Here is a 23461-nt window from a genome sequence, read left to right on the forward strand (position 1 = left end):
CAGGTGTGGCCAACCTGGGGCTCCTTGTCTAGGCACCGACTCTGGGGCTGGAGCTACAGACGCCAACTTTCCAATGTGCCGGGGGGTGCTCCCTGCTCAACCCCTGGCTCTGCCACAGGCCCTGCCCCCACTCCACCCCCTCCCTGAGCCTAGCCGGCTTCCTTGCTCCCCCCCCCCCCCCCAGCTTCCTGCATGCCATGAAACAGCTGATTGGGAGGTGCTGATCCGGGCTGCTGGTGGGCAGGAGGTGCAGGTGGCAAAGGGGGAAACTGATGGGGGGCTGCTGATGTGTTACTGTGGCTCTTTGGTAATGCACATTGGTAAATTCTGGCTCCTTCTCAGGCTCAGGTTGGCCACCCCTGTATTAATCACTTGTGTCAAGTGTACCTTGCACTCACATTTCAGTGGTACACAATTTTACATTGATCTGAGCCAGCTTTTTTCGGCACCAATGATGTGTTCAGCTAGACCTGTTAATATTTCATGGGTAATCAGTAACTCGTAAGGAAGAAGAGTCTTAGAACTGCTTGTGGAGCCTGAACGTTTACAAAGCCACAGTCCCTGTTCTGTAGAGGGTTTACAGGATGCATAAAAAGATATTGCCTTGGTGTGAAAGGAAGATGGACATGAAAACCTCAGGACTCTGTCAGTAAACAGTCTAGGTGTAGAAATAGGTCTCTGACTTGGCTACTTGCTTTACCTTGTAGCCTTTTTGGGTTTGTTTAGTTTCAGTAAAAATTGAGTTGGATACTTTGAATACAGACCACAATTCCACCTCTTTTTGATCTGTAATGTAAAATCTGGATGTTTATATGGTGTCATATGATCATAATCTGCCAGCGTTTACTTTAACCTCCATGTCCAGGATTAAATCCTTGGAGTCTTACTGTGTGACCTCCTGCTGGTAGCAGATTGCCAGTGATAAACCCTCTCCTGCTATTATGTAGTCCATACCTAAAACCTGATTCCCTGGCACACTAAAATGGGGATGAGGCATAGATGTTGAACACATCCCAGTAAACTTTCAGGCAGCATTAGGTGATTTAATGGCTGGTCTGAGATAAGAGCATTCATAATGGGTGGTAGGTTATTCACCATTTGCTTGGAGCGTCATCCACACTTTGACTAGTACATTAGCAGTGAATCAATGATTCTCCACCGATGCCTTAAATGATGAGTGATGATTTACTAGGCAGTATATTTAATATAAAGGGAATTCCTCTGTGCCCTTCAAGCATATCCATTTTCTAATACATCTTAAACAATCTCTGGTTGCGATGACTGGAGGTGTTCTATATCTCCTTCCTCTACCTGGGTACTGCCTCTTTGGTGACAGCTGGAGCATTGGATGAGGTCATAGAATCCCTTGAGACTTAAGTTTCCTGGTAGGAGTGTTTGGTTTTGCATACTGGGTCATTTATTGCTAACGAAATCATTAAATGGTTCTAGTTTACGGAAGCTAGCTCTTTCCAAAGACTGTATTTGGACACTGGGCCTTCTGCTCACTGCAGCCCTTGTAGACGCCAGTGAAGTCAGCTTGAGTAACAAAGGTCGATAAACCAGTCTAGACGTGTAGGTGAGCCGGGGCCTGGAGGGGAGGCCTTGCTGCCCTATTTATAGCTGGGAAGCACTAGAAAGAGCAGAGGCATGTCTCAAAGGGAGCAGAAACCCCATGTCACCTGCAGCTGAGACATGCTGTTTATTTTGTCACTGCATTCCCCTCCTTGGGGCTGAGAGCTTGTCATTAGGGTTTGACAGAATCTTCTCTGCTGAGCTGACAAATAAGTAGGTACCCAGCCACTGAATCCTCTGCACAGAGGAAGGGGGAAGACAGCAGGGACAAGTGAATCCCTGCCAGGTGCTCTCCCTGGTCCAGATGGCATGAAGATAGCCTCCCCTAAAATTTCTCACCGGTACTACTCATGCTAGTGAGGGTGAGAGCTCTAGTGGAGTCCAGGTGACTTTACTATCCTGTCACTTAACCCTGGTCTGGGCAAATGTAGGCACTGGCTTAAATGTTGGCAGCTGCCTGGAAATCTCAGTCATGTTAATACCCCCACCATTGCTTCCACAAGTGGTTAGCAACCGAGAGGAAATTCAGGAGAAAAATAGTGTGGAGACAGTGTGAGATGCACCAGGATGAGTGTTGTCGGGAAGGCTGGCCCCCGTGAAGCGGTTGGGTGATGGATGGTATCAGCACAGGGCTTATGGCCCATCTGAGACAAGGTTGGTGGTGACCTATGTGCACGGAAAGGGACTCGGTGCCTGCACGTAGCAAGCAATGCCTGCTAGAGAGCCAACATATGCCCCCCCTGCTGGCTGTTGGGATGCCCACACCAAGAGGTGGAAGAGAAAATAAAAAAAAAGCCCAACTCAGGAAAATGGTTATTTAAAATAAAAACAAACAAACTCAAAGCGAATCCAGCTTCTAGAGATGCATTTAATTGGATTTTGTTAATTTCACCAGAAGCTTGTTAGAAGCACAGAAAATGAAGGGACTGTATCAGAGTGGTGGCCCATCTGGTTCAGTACTGTCTCTTCCACAGTGGTCAGCATCAGCTGCTTTGGAGGGAGAGGCCCTGCAGTGGCGCTTTCCTCTGGATTCATGTAGTTAAAGGTCAGCTTATGCCCTGAACTTTGAGCTTTATATTTCTTCCCAAACTCAACAGTCTTTAAGATTTGCTCTTGTAATGTGGATGGTCTCTTCTATAATGTGTTTGTTTAATCCTGCTCAGCTCTTGGCCTCGTTGAGAGCTTGGGGGGAAGAGTTCCACAGACGGACTGTGCTGTGTGGAAAAGCATTTCCTTTCATCAGTTTTGAGTGATCCCACTTAGATCTTTGTCCTTGTATTGCAAGCTAGGGTAAATAAGAGCACCTGAACTGCCTTCTGTCAATCATTCATTATAGCATATACTTTTAGCATCGACAGTGACTTTTAACATCCACTTAGGAGCTTGGCTTTTAAGGACACATGCTGTATAGAACTCAATTTATACGACTCCTCCTTGGCTGGATTCCAAGCTTAGCTTTAAGCTGCTAAACAATGCTGCCGTATTGCATAATACAGTTAAAATAATTGCTTAAAATTGAATTTATTTAAAGGAAGTATTAAGCTTGGAATAAACCACTAACTAACTGCTTAAGGTTTAACTGTTTTCTGTTGCAGTAATGTACAGGGAGTCAGCCAGGAATGGTACAGATTCCAGTCAGCAGTAATATTGAGGGCTTTAAAGGGGATGCCATTACACTGAAATTGATTTAGTCTAGTGACAAAAGGAATTAAAAATTGAGAGCTCTTTGGAGCAGGGACCGTTCTGTGTTGTACAGCGCCTTGCACAATGGAGTTTTCGTCCATGACTGGGGCTCCTGGGTGCTTCCACGCTCCAAATGATCAATTATAATGATACTGCTGCCTATGTCCTTTGCCAAGATTTTGTCATTTTGCAGTCACATTTGCCTACTTTTAAAAATGTTAGTCTCTCCTCTCTTGCTGTGTGAAAGACCCACATAAACAACAAGATGTCCGACGGACTGTAACGGGAAGTGCTCTCAAATGCATAAAGGCATTAGATTGACTGTGTGTAACCTTGCGAGTGGCTGGAGTGTAACTTTCAATGATGGTCATTGACTGTCATTTGTAGCAATATTACATACAAATTGCAGTGTTGTAGCTGTGTTGGTTGCAGGATGAGAGAGAGACAAGGTCGGGGAGGGAATATCTTTTATTGGACCAACTTCTGTTGGTGAAAGAGAGAAGCTTCCAAGCTCGAAGTCGGTCCAATAAAAGATATTACCTCTCCCACCTTGTGTCTCAGACAAATTGCAGACAGAAGTGTCATTTTTAAGGTGATAGTATCGCAGGATAAAAGTCAAAGGATTATAATTTTAAAAGAGAATAAAAGACGTTCCCGTGGTTAGGGCACAAGCACAGAATTTGGGTGACACGGCTTCATGTCCTTGTTCCTCTGCAGACATTCTGTACGACCTTGGGCAAATTGCTAAATTGCTCTGTGCTTTGTTCTCCATCTTTAAAATGGGGACAATCCTGACCTATGTCACAGGTGTGTTGAGAGGATAAACACATTAAAGACTGTGAGGCACTCAGGTACGGCAGTGATTTGGACAGTGTACGAACGAATAAATAGATTAAAATAATGTGGGTCCCTGATGTGAACCCAAAGTAATTGCATTCACATTGCTGCAGTTCTTCTGGATTTGTGTCAGTGTAACTGAGAGCCCACTTAGGCCTGTGGTAAATAAACAGGAGCATGATTAGACTGGAGCAAGCATAACCGATAATTTTGTTTCTTTGTTTTGCTGCTGCTAGTGCTAGGCGTTGTACTGCCATCTCGCACCCAGGCAAAGTATTGCAGGAGATCACTGAGAAAAGGCTAACAAGGTCACTCAGAAAATCAGTGGCAGAGCTGAGTATAGACCCCAGATATCCTAACTCCTAGGGCTGTACTTTAACCACAAGACAGTCCTTTCTATGAAAATTCCCAGACATTATAATCTACCAGATAGGCATGTATGTGTGTAACTGACATGGCTCAGCATAAGCCAAAACCAGACTAAAACGTTCTTTGGCTCACTGTGTTAGCAAGCAGACACTTTGGAAGTAAGCATCTTGTGTAAAGGAAAGCATTGTCCAGGCGAAGCCTGTGTTGGAAGGGTGCAGTCTGCCCACAAACCCATTCTTTCTTGATGACTTACCTCTCAGAAGCCTATCTATCTGACAATGATTTTGAGAGGTCAGAAACAAATTAAGCTTCTACTATGCTGTAAACCTGATTAGTCTTGCACAGCCAGGCCTAAAGTTAGGTTCCTAAATCCACAGTTAGAAAGCTAATAAGATTGGCATAATTATCAAAGGTGCTTAACATCTGTAGCTTCCATTGACTACAGTGTTGACAATATTTGTATACTTCATTGAAGCAAAAATTTGCTATATCCAATCATGATTTAATCTTGAGAAAAGATTGTAGGGACCTGATCACTCTTCAAATATGTTAAGAACTGTTATAAAGAAGACCACGATCAATTGTTCTTCATGTCCACTGAAGATAGGAAAAGAACGGTTAGGCTTAATTTGCAGCAAGGGAGATTTAGGTTAGATATTAGGAAAGACTTTATAACCATCAGGATAGTTAAACTCTGGAATAGGTTTCAAAGGGAGTTTGTGGAATTCCTGTCACTGGAGGTTTTTAAGAAGGGGTTGGACAAACACCTGTCAAGGATAGTCTAGGAGGCCTAGCGAGTCCAAAGACAGACCTCACACCCAAAGTAGGGATTTACAATTCACATGCAGTTGCTGCTGGGTGGCCAGCTTCACTGGCCTTCATAATCACCCACAGATATGCTTTGCAGGCTGATTCTGATGGTGAGCTCTGGGTTGGTTGGTTGGTTTTCTGAAGTCCGTCTCCACCAGTGCACCCACATGGGGTAGCCACAAACAGATCCAAACTGTTCATCATACTACCTATGCTATTAGACCTACGCACAGAGCAGTGAAGCTTGGCTTTATGTTTTTTCCTGGACATGTCATGCAGAGTGCTAATGTCATAAAAAGTAAGAATTTGAATGGACAGCATTTAAGATTCAGCAGGATCCTGTTTTTATTGAAGGTTTCTGCTACAGGGTTGATAAATTTCTCCCTTTGAAATACATCCTCCATGGTAATGATTATGTAACAATCAACTTTTAATAAGAGTAAGTCTATCAGATGTATCATATTTCTCCTTAATAACATTACCTTTAAGACAAACTGGAGTCTATTTTCTAAACAAAATGACAGAATTAGTGGATGCAGATATGGGGTGGGGAGGAGGATGCTTCCAGGAAGATTTTGTGTCTAAAGGTCAACTCCTGTAACCCTTACTCAGATGACCTGGTGAGTATGTATTGGAACATTTGGCCCTCAGGAAGAAAGTCTTCCCAGAAAAACTCCAGGGAATTTGGTACAAAACATTGCATCATGGACTGAAAACTGGCAGAAGGAGCCTAAACCAAGGGTAGAATACACTGCAGAGTGCACAGTTATGGGGATTGGTCTACTAGGGAGTTTGGCTCCATCTTATTTTGAACAATCACTAAAGAGTTGGAGGGGCAGGTTAGAGGTGTAAACAGTATGTTTATGAAGTTCCCAGGAACAGGAAGAAGGCGTGAACCTGAAGGGAAGAGGATGGAGAGATTGCACAAAGGGGACCTGGAAAGGGCAGGGATATGAGTAGTAAACAGCATGAGGTTTATCCTGGAAACACACATGAGAAATACCCCATGGCAGATATTTAGGAGCTGGCTGTGTGAGTCAACGGGAGTAGGACTGGGTCCCTAATGGATGCAAGATGCTGAGCAAGCTGCCCAGTCCCTCTGTGTGTCAGGGAGCAGGGAGGTACATTCCACCCCAGAACTCCACCTGCGGCAGTCTAGCTGTACCTGGCCTCTCTGGCCCTATTCTTAGTCAAAGTGCCACAAACTTTAGAGTAAACAGGACCCAAGTCTTAAAAGTCTACTCTCCCCCCCCTCCCACCCTCCCCCCAGTTAGCTGCATAAAACTCAGGGTGTCTTCTTCTGAAGAATGAAGAGCTGAGATGAATCTTAGGGCCCAGAGAATCTAGGTATTTCATAACTGATGCATAAGCTGTTAAGTCTAATGTGCCCCCGGGCTTTCTAAAGCAAGCAGAATGCTGAGGGTGTGGAGGAGCGTGTGCTCGGGGGTCTCTGTGAAGTACAAACAGCACAGCCACTCTTCCAGCCGTATGGTCACCTCTGCCTCAGACGCCTTCTCTGCAAACTTCAGCAGCAACAGCACCCTTTTAATGGCCACCCAGTTCCGGAGCAAGACCGGAGTGATTTGGTTCCTGGCAAAGAGCTCCTGGCGTGGTCCCCACAGCAAGACCTGCAGCATGTTCTTTGCTTGTTCGATGGACACACTCCTGTGCGGATCTGGGTGAAGAAGCAGGGTGGCCAGGTTCTGGAGCCCCCCCGAATAGATGGACAGGGCTGGGATGGCAGGGAGGTCACCAATCCTGAGTCCTGAGGGCTTCTCCAAGGGGCTGGGCTGATGCAAGATCTCATAGACCAATATGCCTACCTGGAACCCCTCTGCATTTTGGAAGTGAGCCACAGAGAGCCATTTGGGGGCCATGCTGACTCGGTCTGGATCTTGGGCCGCAGAAGTAGATGTCTTCTTTCCTGTAGCTTTAGAGAAGTTGCTGATGACCAACCTTGGAAGCGACAGCTCTGCAGATGGATCTTTGTCCTGCTGGCCCTGGTGAGGAGATGGACAATGCACCAAGAGCAGGTTCTCCATGTGAATGTTGTAGTGAGCAACCTTCTGCTGCTTGAGATGCTCTAGCCCTGTACACAACTGCAGCATGAGGAGGCAAGCCAGGCGTTCATAGTGCCCGGGCCTGGAGCTGTGGAGATCTTGTGATCCCTTCACAAAATCAGCCAGGGTTTGATAAGGAACCTCAGGAGAGATGGCCACCTGGGTAAGAGGAGGGGATGCACTGTTGGAAACAGCTTCCTCACACTCTCCAGGACAGAACTGATCTAGCTTCTGAGGCCTTTCCACAGGCATGAGGTCCTTAGGGAGGGAATCAAGGAAGTAGCTAAACACTTGCTGAATGTTGAAATGAGCTTCTACAGACATCTGTACCGAGAGATTGCAGGGATAGGATTTATGGACCTGTTAGGGCAAGAACCAGCAACACATAGTCAGCTGGATGTGATAAAGAGAACACAATCAATCAGTGCAGGCTAGAACATTTCCAGGGTCACACCAGCCAAGTGACTGTTGCAGTCACTTAACACAGTTGTGTGATTCCCAGTTTGCTACAGAATTTGGGGCAGATCTGCTACACACATTGGAGACACCTTGGGGCACAAATTAGGTCTGACATGCTGAATAACACAGGGGGACTATGATGGGGGGGACTCCTGTCTCCAGCTAGAAATGGAAAAAAAAAACAATTAGAGTCATGCTCTGCAGCTGGAGGGTGATTAACTAATTTGACTTCTGGCCAGAGGGGTGGAGCTAGCTAAGATCCCTTTGGCACTTGGGCCTTTCAAGGAGCTCTGTTGAGAGGAGGAAGGAGTGTTGCCACTCTCTGAGGAAGGCCAGACTCCTCTGTAGAGAGGAACACAGGGAATAAGTAGCTCAGGGTCCTGTGGCTGGGGGCCTTGAGATAGGACTTAAACAGGCGGGTGGACCCACAGAGAGTAGCAGCTATAGGCTCCTGTCGGGGAAGTCCTGACCTAGAGCCTACAAGGAGCAGGGAAGATCCCTAGGGGAAGCTGCCAGAGTCCTTGAGGAGGAAAGGCAGTGAGGGAAAGCCTCCTAAGACAAGGAACAACAGAGAAGGAGCTCTGCAGGAGCAGGTTTGGCTCCTGTGGGGAAGGGCCTGAGGTAGGGACAGGAAAGGCAGAGCCCGAAAGGACAGGAAGAGTTATTAGTTCAGTCCAGAAGGGAGAAGCCAGAGGTTTGGGAACTCTAAAGGGAGGCTGTGTTAAGCACCAGCTGTGGAGAAGTGCTTGAGAGGAAGGAAGTGTCCCAAGGAAATAGCAGCATGTCTGAAGAAGCACACCCAGCTGCTTAATACAGACAGGTTCCCAGGTGGGGAATCCACAGTAGAGTGGGGGAAGCCTGGGTTCCTCTACCAGCCCCTGAGGAAGGGGGCATGCAAGCCCAGTGTAAGGAATATTGAACCCAAGGTGGGCCTGAAGCCTTGGTCCAAAGGAAGGGCCAAGGAATAGCCTGAGAAGGGGAACTGAAGGCTCCTTTGTATGGGGACATTTTGTGAACTTTCAGTAGGAACTTCTGGATCCCCTGGAAGTTTTTAAACATGTATCTGACTTGGTGGAGGGCCAAGCCATGGAAGATCCAGTGAGCCAGCCGGCAGGAGGTGCTGGAGCCAAGGTTAAAGGCAATGTTACACCCTGACACAAGGGGGTGCCCATTCCCACACCATTACAGGGGCCTTGATCAATCGTAAAGATGTTACCCTCTAGTCCAGTGGTGATTCAAAGGCATTTGCAGCCACTAACCTATTCTTCAAATCCCTGCTCAAGGCTCCCTTCCACAGGGGTACCTTTAGAGCATAGCCAGCTAATAATGGTTAGGCAGGGGCAAGCTGAGGTGACTGCTCCTGATCTGCTTATCCATTACCTAACAAACAAAAAATGCACACGGGGAGTCTACTAAACTGTGATCTGAGGGTACGTCTACACTGGAATACAAGACCTATGGCAGGAGCGTGGCTGGCCTGGGTCAGTTGACTCTGGCTCACGGGGCTGTAAAAATCTAGTGTAGATGTTTGGGCTGGAGTCCTGGCTCTGGGACACTCCCCTCTCATGCGGTCCCAGAGCTGCGGCTCTAGCCTGAGCCCAAACATCTGTGCAGCAATCTCACAGTCCTGCAGCCTGAGCCTTATGAGCCTGAGTCAGCTCACCCGAGCCTGAGTCAGCTCACCCAAGCCAGCCCCACGTGTTTCACTGCAGTGTAGACATCCCCTTAGAGTCACTCCATCCACCCTCCCTCAGCCCCTTCTAGTTGCTGCTTCTCCCTATTCCTACTTGCCCACTTAGTCTGCAAGGCCCAGATCCTCAATGGTATTTAGGCACCTAACTCCCACTGGTGGCTGAATTTGGCAGGGGATTAGGAATTGCACAGCAGTGTTACTTGATGTGACCCTGGAATATTTCTAGCTTGTACTGATTGCTTTGGGCTTTTTTGTTCTCTGATTTCAATGGCAGTCGGGTGCCCAAATACCTGGTGGAGTTTCGCCTTCCTCTGCAGCATGGAGCACAGGCCACTTGCAGGTTTAAATGAGTGAATGGTGAATCCTCTGTGACTTTGAGTCTTTAAACCATGATTTGAGGACTTCAGTAACTCACCCACTCCTGAAACAGACCCATAACCTCTGGCTAAGTGTGGCCTGCAGTGTGTAAGAGGTCAGACTAGATGACTACGATGGTCCCTGCTGATCTTAAAGTCTATGAGATCTGGGCCTTACAGACTAAATGGACAAGTAGTCACAGGGAGAGAAGCAAATAGATGGGGCGAGGGCAGGTGAATGGAATGACTCCAATCAGATCATGGGTTTTAGTGGACGAATTGTGTGCACACATCAGAGAACAAAATCAACCAGCGCAGGCTAGAAATGTTGCAAGGTCACATCAGCCAATGCAGTGTTGTAATCAATCAACGTTGCTGTGCAATTCCCGGTCCACTGCAGAATTCAGCGAAATCCAGGGGCCTTGGCTGCCTAAATACCTTTAGGTCCTGGTGCTCAAGCTCTTTGGGGCAAGGAATCTCTCTCACTGAGTGTGTACAGGCCTAGCACCAGGGGGCCTCCAAAGGGATGATGATGATGATAAGATGCAGCACATGGCCAGCTACCACCCTCATCTCTAATAATATTGGGTTTGGAAGAAACTTGCCTTATGGGAAGGCTAATATTGCCCACTGTGACCTGCTCTGTTGACTCCAAGCCCCTGGCAAAGTTGCCAGCGCAGCTCATGGTCAGGCAAAGGTTGGAGGTCCCCAGTCCAGCCTCTGGCTCTGTTAACAACTCCAGCAGAGCATGGGGGTGTGATGGCAGCTGCTGAGCCTGTCAGTCTGTTGATTCCGATCTGGAATTTCCGGTGCCTGTTCCCGCAGTGAAATCCCATCTAGCCCTTCCCTGTTCCTTCTCTGAGCTTAATGGAGAAGAGGAAGAAGTATTGGGGGGGTGGGGCAGGGAGGGCACGTGAACCGAGTTCACTTCATTTCAGGGCTATAAACTTGTGGCCTCAACAGGTGCCACAGATTCCCGGGGTCTGATCTCTCCCTGGTGGAAGCCAGTGTTGTTCCTCCAGGGATGAACTTGGCTTGAGGCAGCTAAGTCAGATGGTAGCTGGCAGGGTGCATGAGACGCAGCAGGGTGAAATCACACTGCAGGAGCTCCCGCCTGCCCCACTGCCCTGATCCCAGCCTTGGGGAGCGTGATGGATGCTTGTGAAACCTTCCTGGTTGTTTCCACTGGGTTGCTGAGAACCTGCGACTTGGCTTGGCTGTTAACGCTGGCTAGCAAACCATGGGCTGATATTCCCAGCCCTGGGGTGTTCAGTGGGTGATGGAGGCTGCACTCGGTCTTACTCTACGCTGCTCCCTCGTACTGTTAGACCAGGCTGCGACCCCGTTTTCTCCCGTCAGCCTGCAGGCAGGAGGTGTGACTGCAGTGTGTGTGGACGTACCCAAGCTAGTCGGATCGTGCTAGCTCGCTAACGTTAGCAGGGTAGCTGCCCAAGGAGGATGCCACCTAGGACCTGGGCATGTACTGGGGGCTAACCTGGGCTACAACCCATGTCACCGTGGCTAGGCTAGAGCTAGCTGGGATACGTCTAACCGTGCTGCAGTCATGCCTCCCAATTGCAGTGTAAACACACCCTGACTACCATTGGTCCAGACTGCCTTCCAGCTCCTGCTGCTGGCTTGTATCACTGCAGCCTGTCAGGCCAGGTTTTCAAGTGCTCAGTGTCCAGAATTGGGGCTCTACACCCTGAAAACTGGCCCATCATCTGCTGAGTTCTGAGTTGCAGCTCCTCTTGGCTAACCCCAGAGCCCCCGCACTGAGCCCCAAGTCTAGTCATCTTGGTGCCAGTCTCTGCTTTGCCTGGAACCCCCCGTTGTCCTGGGTGATGCTCACTCAGGCTGACATGGGGCTGCAGTGGTGAAAGACACCACTGTCCCCCAGGATGGCTGTTAAGTGCTATGGGATTTCCCCCTCCCAGCCCAAGCTGGATCAGCCTGTCTTTGCTGGGAGGAACCGACAAGCCACACCCCTCTACTCTTCACTCTTAACACCCTCTGATGCCCCTTGGAGGCCAAGAACAATGGGCTGGATAACACAACACAGACAACAGTGGACAAAGAAAGTCTGCCAAGGGGGCTGTATGCCTGAGGAGCTTGGGGATTTGGCTCAGCACCCTTTCATCTCTAGTTCAACTCCAGCCCAGGCCAGTTTTGTAACCGAAACTCACCCTGCACTCCTTACTCAGGTAAAACTGCCACTGGGGACGGTGGAAGAAGCTAGCCCTGCTGCCTGGGCTGGACCTATTCTGGGGGTAGAGGCCTTCCCAGGGCACCTTTGCCCAGCAGTACGGACTCCTTCATGTTCCAAAGTTGAAAATCAGGACCATCCATCCACTCATTATGAGGGAAAAGCGTCCATGGTTTTTAGGATCCTTTTGAGAACTGTGTAAAGAACCACTGATGCCTCCCCGAAAGCTCCGGGGAGCATCTCACTGGGTCTTGCTGATACAACACGAGCTTCCGATTGCTCCAGCTGATCTGTTGTTCTTCCGTACTAGGGGCGGCTGCATGACAAGTGGAGCGTGGTTCATCGGCTCCTGCTGCCCCCCCCCCCCCCCCAGTGACAAACCGCTGCCAGGCCCCATCACAGCTGACTGCCATGGCAAGGCTGATGAAGTCACTCATAGAGGATTTTCACCATAAAATCAAACAATCACCCTTTCCCCACGGATCACAAAGCACTTGCACTAGGGTGGGGTCAGAATCGTAACCTCCATTTTAGAGAGGGGGAAACTGAGGCCCAGAGAGGCAGAGATTTGCCCAAGGTCACCCAGTGCATCAGAACCCAACTTTCCTGATACCTAGGCCTACGTCTAACCCAGTAGACCATACTGCCTAATCCCCACACCTCACTAGTAAGGAGCAGCAAAGGATGGGCTCCTTGGGACCAGAAATCTGTTTTTTGTTGAGATTCTCAGACTTTGGGGTGGTGGTGAGCCGCACGGATCAGGGCTACAGGCAGGCTGCCCTGACTCAGATCTTTCCCCATCTCTAATATTTATGGTTACCTTGGCTGCGAATATTTGCTGGGCTTGCTCAGAGGAACAGGAAACACGGTAATACCAGGCGTCTCCTGTTTCACAACATGGCTGCTTGTCTAAGAGCGTGAAATCTGCCCACTTCTTCTTTCCTGCAAGCTCTGCTCTCATCAGCTGCTGCTCCTCCTCCTTTCCGCCCAGGATCTTCTGTGCCCTTGCCGTGAGATGGATCAAAGACACCAGGTGGCACCCCATCACCTTCTCATAGACGTTGGTTGTGCTCTCCAGGTCCTCGAAAAAGTAGACGAGCTCTCCATCAGGAGTAGTGAACGTCAGTTCTTCTGTGGTGATGTGCCTTGGGACAGGGACAGGGTGAGCTTCACACAGGGCGTCCCAGGGCTCAGATGCACCCAGGCTTTGGGACTTAGACAAGTATCTTTTAGGGCCACAGAGAGCTCCTTCTGTTGACTCAGAGTAGCTGCGGCTGCCTCCCTTGCTGTGTGTGGAGACCTCATACAGGGTGTTGTAGACATAATGCGGCGTGGGGAAGGGGGCACTCTTGCACGGGTAGTAGTGATGAGTCTGCATCTCGGGCAAGGACCTGGTTCTGCTGAGCTGCTTTTTTGGCAGGGGTGGAGGGAGAGGATCACTGCTGGCCTCAGAGGGGAGCTTTTCAGGTGACTCCCCTCGGCATGTCTTGGCTGGCACCAAGTGTGCTCGCATTTCTCCTGCAAGGGAATAACAATTACACGCTTACGCAGCCACCACCTCCAGCCTCAAGATGCTTCCCAGGTGCTCAGTGAGTCTGCAAGGACCTACACTGGGCACCTCCTGTCTACATCCCTAGCCTAGTCACCCACTATCCCCCAACCCCACTAGTCCTTCACCTGGACGCATCTCTGCACCTTCTTCCACGCTGCCCCTTCCGTCTGCAATGCACCCTCCAGAGCAACTGCCCGTCTCATCTCCACCACCTTCAAATCCGTCCTCCACGCTCACTGCTGCCCTCTAGCCTACAAGCCATGGGAGGGGAGGGGAGGGCCAGAGTTCAGATGCGGGATGGAGGAGCTGTGGAACTGGCGGGGGCCATTTCCAGGGAGGGGGATTGGGAGGCGACACTCAGCTTGCAGGACCTCTCACAGTTAGGGCCAGCATGTTGTGTCCATGTTGACATCCAGCCGACTGAGCCTGTGTCCAGTGGGTTTTGGTTGTACAAATCGGGGGGTTAACTTGCCCCCATTGTTGTTCCACTGACCCTGGGAGAGCAGTTATTGTTCACCCCTCTGCACCTCTCTGGGTACACAAGGCCTAACTCCCCCTGCGCAATCACCAGCCCCACCCTGAGCTTTTCCCCTGGACGTCACTGAAGAACTGACCAGGACTCAGAGCTGGAGGGCTGGAGTAAGAGGGAAGAACCACCACTGCACGGGAGGCCAGATTGTCAAGTGCTCCGTGTAATCCAGTGCTCAGTGTGTGTTATGAGCCCTCTGTGCCTGACCCACAGGGGACACGAGTCGCTGACAGGCCCTAACTAAACAGCTTCGGCTCAGGCTATAGCAATGCATGCATTTCTCTCGCAAGGTCCCCGGTTCAATCCCCACCATGTCGGCCAAGAGGGTGGCCATTACACACAGCACCCCACGTTCACCCACTGGGCCAAGCTCTTTGCAAAAACTGGCCAACAGCTGCCAGCTGCACCCAGCTTTGCGTCAGTGAGTCGGGGGCCCAGCTCCCTCTGAGCTCTGCTGGAGGCCACTCACCCACGTTGCTGTAAATGAGATTTCCCTGGGCGCCGTGCTGGGCAGGGCTGCCCGCCCCTGCGCCCTGCATTGCCGAGGGTGGCTCAGCAGAGCCAGGACAGTTGAGCTGAGAGCTGGAGCTTCTCGTTCTTCTGGCTGGTATGATCCCCCTGTAGGGAGGGAAGAGGGAGGTTAGGCCAAACTCCCAGCAAAGTTTCCTCCATTCTCTGCCAGCGAAAGAGAAATAAAGGAAAAGGAGATGCGGGGATGCTTGGGGGCCTCCAATTTGCAAAGGGACCTGGGAAGTTTGCTAGCTTTGCCCATTGTCTGTGCTGCTTCTCTGCAGTAGATGGCAGCATTGCCCCAATGCCAAGGTGGGAGAGGGAATCTCTCTGACTCAGGAGACCTTAAGGTCAGTAAGGGACCATCAGGATCATCTCTTCTCTGACCTCCTGCACATCGCGGGCCACCACACCTCACCCAGGACCAACCTGTGCCGGTGAAAGAGACAAGCTGCCACGCTGGAGTAAGGGAAGTTGGTCTAATAACAGATATTGCCCCACCTGTCTTTCCCGCTAACATCCTGGGACCACCATGGCTCCAACAACTCTGCTTAAAGGCTGGGGCTGGGGCAGGACGTTCTCCCACGCAGCTCTTTGCTCTCTCGCTCGTACTCCCTCCATAGGGCGCTGCACTTGTGCGTCCTGATCCACGGTTCTGTTCCCCTCTCCCCCCACTGTGCAGGGGATAATTGTGTGCGTATCCAGGGTTGAATCCAGGCCATTAGCAGACCCTGGATGGGTGACCTTGTTTTCTCCTCCGCCCCCTCCCATGGAGGGACACTATCTGGGTGTCGCAGGCTGGGAGCGTACTGAAGGTGGACACATGGGAAGACCCAGTCTTGTCCACACCGTTACAGCAGCACCTGGAGTCAGTGTGCGAGTCGAACTCCTGCCATAGGGAGGGGGGACCAAGATCGGATTGGAGCCCTGAAACAACATGTGACTGGGGGCAGGCCCTCATCAGCCTTCCTGTGTGTGTCACACCCTAATTCACACCTGGATCCTGGGGACCAGAGAAATCTAGAGGGCTCTCAATGTCCCAACAAAATACCCAGGTGTGGAGGGGAACCCGGCTATAGAAAATCAGAGTGCGAGAGGAGGGGGCCCTCTGCAGCCTGGGGAGGAGTAGGGCGAAGAAGAGGAAGGAGCGATCTGGGCTGAGAGAGTCCAGGCTCTTCAGGAGGTTGCTAAAGTGAGCGATATACAAGGGGCCAGATCCCTTCCCTGGAGCAGAGCCAGAGTCTCTGGCGGTTTCAGTTCCTAGCCCCACCCTGCTGTGGCTGTGTTTATAATTGGGGCCTTATCAAGGAAACTAGCAGTTCGTTGGGTTTTGTTTGTTTTTAAATAAACCCTAAACCCTGCAAACATTTCTCTACGTGCTGGGCCAGATCCACCCCCCCAGGGGAGCCCAGGGAATTCCACCAGGGATCAGGTTTTTCTGAAGCACCTGATGACGGAAGAGCCTTTTAAATGAGTCTCTGTTTGACTCAGGGCTCACCAGGCCACCTCCAAGCTGGTCCCTGACCAGCTCAGTAATTGACTTTCCGTCAGGTAATTGCTGCTGACCCTGCACAGTCTGAGCGTTTTGTGCAAACAGCTCCCACAGGGGGAAGTTTCGAGAGAGGAATTGAAGCGAGATGCTTTCCTAGAGCAGGGGAAGTGCGGTCAGGGCTGTTAAACCACAGAGGGCAATGGTGCTTTTAGCAGCCACCGGCTCCCCATGGGGCTGAGGCTCCCTGCACATTACCCAGACCTCTTTCTGAAAATGCTCTGTGTGGGGAAAGGGGCAGGTGTCATGGTGGATGCACACTTTGGGGCAGTTTGTCTAAAGGGGAGAGTGTGGGACGGGGAGCCATTAACTTGAAGCATGATCTTGGACAAATCTCTCCCCTTCTCTTCTTCCCCGCCGTGACCCCCCCCCAATCTGTGAAATGGTGGGGTGGATACCTGCCCTACCCCCGGGGGGTGCTTGGGAGAATTGCTGAAGGTTAGTAGAATGGGGCAGAGCAGGGGTTCTCAACCAGGGGTCCGTGAGCAGGATTCAGGGGGTCCGCCAAGCGGGACGAGTGTTAGATTCGCTGAGGCCCAGCGCAGAAAGCCTAAGCCCTGCCGCGCAGGGCTGAACCCGGGGCCCTGAGCCCTGCCACCCGGGGCTGAAGCAGAAGCCTGAGCAACTTTGCTTTACAGGGCCCCCTGTGCCGTGGGGCCCCCGGCAATTGCCCTGCTTGCCACCCCTTCACGCTGGCTCTGGCTGTTACATGCAGAAACCAGTTGTTGTGGCACAGGTGGGCCGGGGAGTTTTTGTAGCATGCTGCGGGGGGGGAGGGGAGGGGGCTCAGAAAGGGAAAGGTGAGACCCCCCCGGTGTACAGCATTATCTGGGCAGGCTCCTGTTGGTCCGTCTGCCTGCCTGCACGTGGGCAGGCTAGTGTCTGAGGGCCATATACAGAGGTACGGCAGCACTCCTGGATTTGCAAACATTCATGGATACCTCTGTGCACGTGTGTGTATACGACAGGCCTGTGCACACGCACCTCACCCGTGCCCTGTCCCTGCCCCTGCGTGCTACCAGATTTCCTCTGAAAACATTTCTCTCCTGTTTTAGCTGTGCATGTCCCTCAGCAGCTTAGCCCTTCACCTCCATTTAGGGTGACCAGACAGCAAATGTGAAAAATCGGGACAGGGGGTGGGAGGTAATAGAAGCCTATATAAGAAAAAGACCCAAAAATCAGGACTGTCCCTATAAAATCGGGACATCTGGTCACCCTACCTCCATTTCATCCCAGGTGTTTAACCTCCAGAGGCTGCTAAGCAGAATGCTCAGGGCCTGGGACAGGAGGGGAGGGTGCTTTCTGGGAAATATTAGCCCTGCAGATTCCTTGGGGGGGGGCTTTGCAGAACCAGGCAGGCCTCAGAGCTTGCTTGAGGAGGATGCTGCTGGAGACAGCAACCTGCTCCTAGTTTATGGGGGTTGCCACCACCCCGTGAGCTGATAAGGAGCTCCCATTAACCAGGTTCATTCTAGGATCAAACTCATGTCCCTGGTGTCAAAAGAATGTGGCAGTGATTTTTCAGTCTCCTAACGGATCCTTAGGTCCCTCGTGTCCTGTGCAACAATGGGCAGGGCTGGCGAAGCTGGGAAGGACGATCTCAAAGGCTCTTAGAAACTCCCCCCCACCCCGACTGTTCAAACTCGACGGTAGACCAGGGACTCAGGGCTTAGTCATGAGCCTCTAGCTCGCCGATTTCAATCCAGGCTGAGTTGGCAGTGTCCAAAGGTAGCTGCTCCAAGAGCTCTGTGATGTGAATTTGGGGGGTTGCCCCCCCCGGGATGTGTGACCACATCACAAAACTTCCCTGCTGAACTCAGCAAGCCTGAGTTATACATACCTAGATTCAGGGATTCAGTTCAGCCCCATCACACAAATCATAGCTAATATGCAACCCAAAACTTCTGTAAGTGCACTTGTGCAAAAGGAGGCGAGTTGTCTCCTGGGATCTATGCCTGTCTCTGCCACTGACTTGCTTTGTGATCCTCAGTAAGTCACTTAACCTCTTTGTGCCTCAGCTTCCCATTGTCTTGACAGTGAGATCAGTTAGCCCGTGGAACAGATTTGGAGTTCACTGGTGCCCAGATGTGGGGTTCAGATTTGGTCTTTTACAGAGAGAGGTGCTAGTCCTAACATTTGGATAAAGGGTGGGAGCTGGAATTTGACAACCCCAAAGTTTAGGGATATTTGAGTCTGAGGTTCTGGTGCACACCCCTCTCTGGTTTTTTCCATCTGTAATCCTTTGTGATCTCACTGCAAATACCTTTCTTCTCCCTTCCTTCTGCTTCTCTGCTGTTATTGATTCGTGAAGTTATTCCGAATGCAGTGATCAGGGGAAATTCCCAGGGCGTTGCTATGCGGGAGATCAGACTAGATTATCATAACGGTCCCCTCTGGCCTTGAAAATCTACAAATCAACTTTGGGACCTGGGCCTCAGAAGCATTAGTACAGTAGGAAAGTCTGTTACCTTTGTGTTTTCCCTGGGAGAGGCGGGGGTGCTACTGGTTCAGACTCCGGCATGTCCTTCCTTTCCAAAACCATCCTCGTGCTGAGTGCATCATCTCGTCGGCCAGCGCTCTGATTCCCATCACTTTCTCTTCCTGGGCCAGCCACGGGCTTGTGACTCGTTTGCTGGGGGAGCAGGAGAGGGGCCGTGGGGCTATCAGACATCGGGAGGGTTTTCCAGCTGTGACAGAACCCTCGGTGCAGGGAGAGGTGGCCCTGGAGGCTGGGGCGGCAGTGGGGAAGGGGCTCTCACAGCACTTCGTGTAACCACAGCGCTTCCAGGAGGATGTTCTTTCAAACTAGCTTTCAAAACCTCTTGCAGGGCTAAACTAAGCCGTGAGTTAAACTCAACCTTGGTGTCGCTGTGAGGGTGACGGAATTACACCAGGAACAAATATGTCCCCACTGGTTTACATTTCCTTCCTTATCTGTGTTCCCTGCGACACCGTACGCTGTTATAAACGGACAGTGTTACAAAGCTACTGTATAGGAGGGCAGTTTGTTTATTGCTTGGCTTTCACTCGCTGTGGACAGTGGAAGCCAGCTGGTTAGTTTCTGTTTCTGATTCTCTCACAGTAGCGGTTCCCAGCACTGCAGGGGAAGACTTAATGGTTTTTAATACGTTATTTTAAAAAATTCTGCATGTTTTTTTCTTATGTTAGGAATATCGAGTTTTGTCTTCCCTGTGTTTGATGGAGATCCATGATGGGGTGTCCACCCCGCACAAGGCCTGAAGGGGTAAAGGTGGCTAGGTGAGTCAATTAACCCCCGAGGCTGTACCTGGAGGAGGAGCCAGGGTGTAACAAGGGCTAATTAAAGAGGAAGTGCAGCTGGACAGGGACAGGAGAGGTCTGTATAAAGCCCAGTAGCTGAGAGAAGAAGGGGGCTGCAGAGAGAGACAGCAGTTGCTGTCAGCATGAGAAGGCAAGGTAGGAAGTAGGCCAGATACAACTGTGCAGACCTTGACTGTTAGTTGTAGAGTTCCTGGGCTGGAAAGCAGTGTAAAGGGCACCTGTGATCCCCTACTAGCCACTGGGAAGTGAAACCATTAAGCAGGAAGTGAAAGAGAAGACTGCCTGGGACAGTCCAGGGCGTCCAGAGAGACTTGGATACCTGCGACTTCCTCTGAAGGGGAAAACCACAGTGACCTGGCCAGAGGGCCAAGCCATGAAACGGGAGCAGCTGAGTCCCGAGAGAGCGACGGAGTGCAACTGCAGGAAGGGGCGGCCGCCAGGCAGAGCTAATCCCAGCTGTGACCAGAAGGAGGCGCTGCAGCAGTGAGTAGAGCACTTCATGACAAGATCTCCGTGGAGGACTAGAGATCTGGACTGGAAGTTAAACTGGCATTTTGGGGAGGTGTTGAATCTTTAACAAAGATATCCTTTCTCACAAGTGTTCCCAGCTATTAGAGTTAAATAGCTGTCAACAGAAACATCTGACTAAAAATTCCTCCCGAGACAAATTGTGTTTTAACATGTTAGCTACCTCTTCACACAACAGGGAGTTGTGGTCAGTGAGTCAAATGCTGCACCTGGATTTAATAAGGGGCTGGATAATTGTAGGCACAGGAATAGCAATTGAAGATAAAGATCTTGTGCCCCAGTGCAGATGTGGATCAGTTGTAGGGGTCAGCACTAGAAAATGCACCCAAGGGAACAATCCCTGCATTGCTCCCAGGGACAAGGACTGGGTGGTCTATTAGCTCTCTTCACCTGTAACGTCTGTGGTGGGAACATGGGCCTTGCTACGCTAGATCAAACCAGGGGTCCATCTAGCCCACTAGCAGCCTGTTTCCAACAGTGATCCATACCAGGTGCTTCAGAGGAAGGTGCAAGAAATTATAAAGGTGGGATGGTAATGGAATAGCTGGCCCATAGAAGAAGCTTATTTCTAGTCCCCACAGTTAGAGGTGGCTTTCTGCCCTGAAGCATGAGCATTTATAGTCCCTCCAAACTGCTATCAGTGGACCTAGATGTCTTCATTTTCTGTAACACAAGTCTAATTCTTTTTTTGGATCCTGTTAAATTCTCGGCCTCAGTGATACCTTGTGGCAATCAGTTCCACAGGCTAATTTGGCTTTGTTTAAAAATGTTTTTCCTTTCATGAGTTTTAATTCAATTTCCTCATTGAATGTCCCTTTTTCTTGGTTTCTGAGAGATTTAAATAGATCTTCTTTCTCAGTATTGCTCACTATTTTGTACCCTTTTCTCATTCCCCTATTATTCACCTTCTTCCTAAAGGCAACTTCCTACAGTGTCCTGGATAAACCTTACTGAATTAAGTTTAAATCTCTCAGTGGTACGAACAATGCAGATGTTTGTGTGTTATTGTGGGATTGTATGTAATTTGTCTAGACGGCATGACTAATGTAAACCTTGGCAAGTGTTATAAACTTCAAAGGACTCTCTTAAACAATAGGCTAAGGCATAGGTGCCGACTGTCCTCTGTCAAGGGGGTGCTCGACCCCTGCTCTGCCCCGAGGCTTCCACTCTGTCCCCACTCCGCCCCTTCCCCCAGGTCCCACCCCACCTCTTCCAACCCCCACTCCGTCCCCTTCCCTGAGTGCACCTAGCTCTCGCTCCGCCTCTTCCTGCACCTACTCCGCCTCCTTCCCCCAGCACCTCCCACCCGCCACCGAATAGCTGATCGGTGGGGCCTCCCAAACAGCTGATGGGTGGGGGTCAGTGGGGCCCACCGAACAGCTGATTGGTGTTGAGATTGATTGGTGAGATTGATTGGTGAGAACCCCTAGTTTTTTCCCTTTGCTGGCCCACAAGTGGGAAATGCAGGTGCCGTTGCCCTGAACTGTGACAGAGGAGCCGTCTCGCATTGGGAACCATCACACGCTGGCCACGGCAGGACACAGTCGAGATGGGCCGGTGGTCTCATCCACTTTGGCAAGTCTGTGAATGTTGCTGCATACCGGCGCTGCCCAGCTCTGCGCCTGCCGCTCCCCCAGCCAGGCCCGTGTCTCTGTGCCATTCCGCTCTCCCTTGCCACGTCAGCCTGTTCACAGACTGTGTCCTGCCGTGGCCAGCGTGAGATGGTTCCCAATGCGAGACGGCTCCTCTGTCACAGTTCAGGGCAACGGCACCTGCATTTCCCACTTGTGGGCCAGCAAAGGGAAAAAACTAGGGGTTCTCACCAATCAATCTCACCAATCAATCTCAACACCAATCAGCTGTTCGGTGGGCCCCACTGACCCCCACCCATCAGCTGTTTGGGAGGCCCCACCGATCAGTGTTAGGGCCTCCAGGGAAGTCAGTGGCATTACAGTGAGGAGGATTTGGCCTGTCCTTTTTGCACGGGACATTGATCTGTCCTCGCATGGCTCTTGCACGGACTGTTGATGATTGACAGCGATATGCACCACTAATGGCCCTGTAACCCACACAGCAGCCACCCGAGCATCATTGTCTCTCCTTGCTCGCGTAGGGAAGACTAACTCAGATAACCAATTACCGTCCCCAGTTATGATTCTCGATCATTGCGTGCACAGGGTGTGGCCGGATTTCCAAGATGGGTGGAACGGGGTGCGCCAAATGAATCGCTCCATGTCAACAACGCGGGGAACAGCACTCGCTAGGCTGTGGCTGATCTGTAAGTTGGCAACCGTGTTAGGGGGCAAGCTGTAGAATAATCTGTCACACTGTAAGATGTCCCTGTGCTGCTCAGAGCTTCCCAGAGAACCTCTGTAGTTCCCTGCCCCAAAGGTACTAACAAGATGACTTCCTGGTTAACAGGAACGTACCTGCATTAAACAGCCCGAGGAGGCGCCCGGGGCCCTAAATACTCATAGGTTTTAGGGACAGGCAGATTTGGTTGGCCTGATCTTGTACCCCAAGTAGCTGAACTTTTCCCCCAGACTGTAACTCAGTGTTCAAACGAAGGCTGCTCACAGCCTTCGTTCCAAAACATTTGGATTCCCCGGCCCCACCTGTAACAAGAGTACTGAGGAGTCGCCGTACGAGGCCATGTATCTCCTGTCCCAAGTCACATGACGTGGGCCAGGACTCCGAGGGTTAATACCCCTGCAGCAGAAGTGGAGAGCTGAGTGTGCTCAGCACCTCAAAGGAGGGTTGGACCCCTGCTTCAGAAGAGCGCAGGCTGTCTGCTGCAGGCTGTCTGCCACGTGCCCCGGGATTGCACTCTATATCCAACCTCAAATAGGAACCTACCCAGAAATGGGGTCGCTCTCCAGATGTTTGGGGAATTCATTTCAGGTTCAATTAGTTTCCAGTTCTGAGGAGAAAGAAAAGGAGGACTTGTGGCACCTTAGAGACTCACCAATTTATTTGAGCATGAGCTTTCGTGAGCTACAGCTCACTTCATCGGATGCATGTAGCTCACGAAAGCTCATGCTCAAATAAATTGGTGAGTCTCTAAGGTGCCACAAGTCCTCCTTTTCTTTTCGCGAACACAGACTAACACGGCTGCTCCTCTGAAACCAGTTCTGAGGAGGAAGCCAAACATTAGCTAGGAGAAAAGCTTGCCTTTCTCGCAGTACTTGCCGCGCGTACATTCTCCAAATCCCACCACTGTTTCGATCTTTGTTTTGTAAAGTGCTCATTAGCGTAACGTGCAGCCCATATGGTAGGGCTGATATGCCATACGCTGGTAAACTCGGTCCCATTTTTCATTCACTCTGCATTCAGAGAGTAAGTGGTGTAACGTGGGAGAGGATACGCTGTGTTCTTCATACATAACAGCTCCATGAATTACACCAGTTGAGAATCTGCCCCTTTGATGGCAAAACAGTGACAGGAAAAG

General features: G+C 50.6%; 1 protein-coding gene across 1 annotated transcript; it reads right to left on the minus strand.

Moving 5' to 3' along the window:
• Nucleotides 1-6650: 6650 nt before the first annotated feature.
• On the minus strand, nucleotides 6651-14665 carry PEAK3 (PEAK family member 3; the record flags this gene model as incomplete). The annotated part of the gene is made up of 3 exons (XM_084614900.1): nucleotides 6651-7691; nucleotides 12866-13563; nucleotides 14596-14665. 3 exons carry the CDS (start codon nucleotides 14663-14665, stop codon nucleotides 6651-6653), a joined length of 1809 nt encoding a protein of 602 aa, XP_084471026.1.
• Nucleotides 14666-23461: the final 8796 nt, after the last annotated feature.

Source organism: Lepidochelys olivacea (genome assembly GCF_965140295.1).
Source record: "Lepidochelys olivacea isolate rLepOli2 genome assembly, chromosome: 25".
Taxonomy (NCBI): Eukaryota; Metazoa; Chordata; order Testudines; family Cheloniidae; genus Lepidochelys; species Lepidochelys olivacea.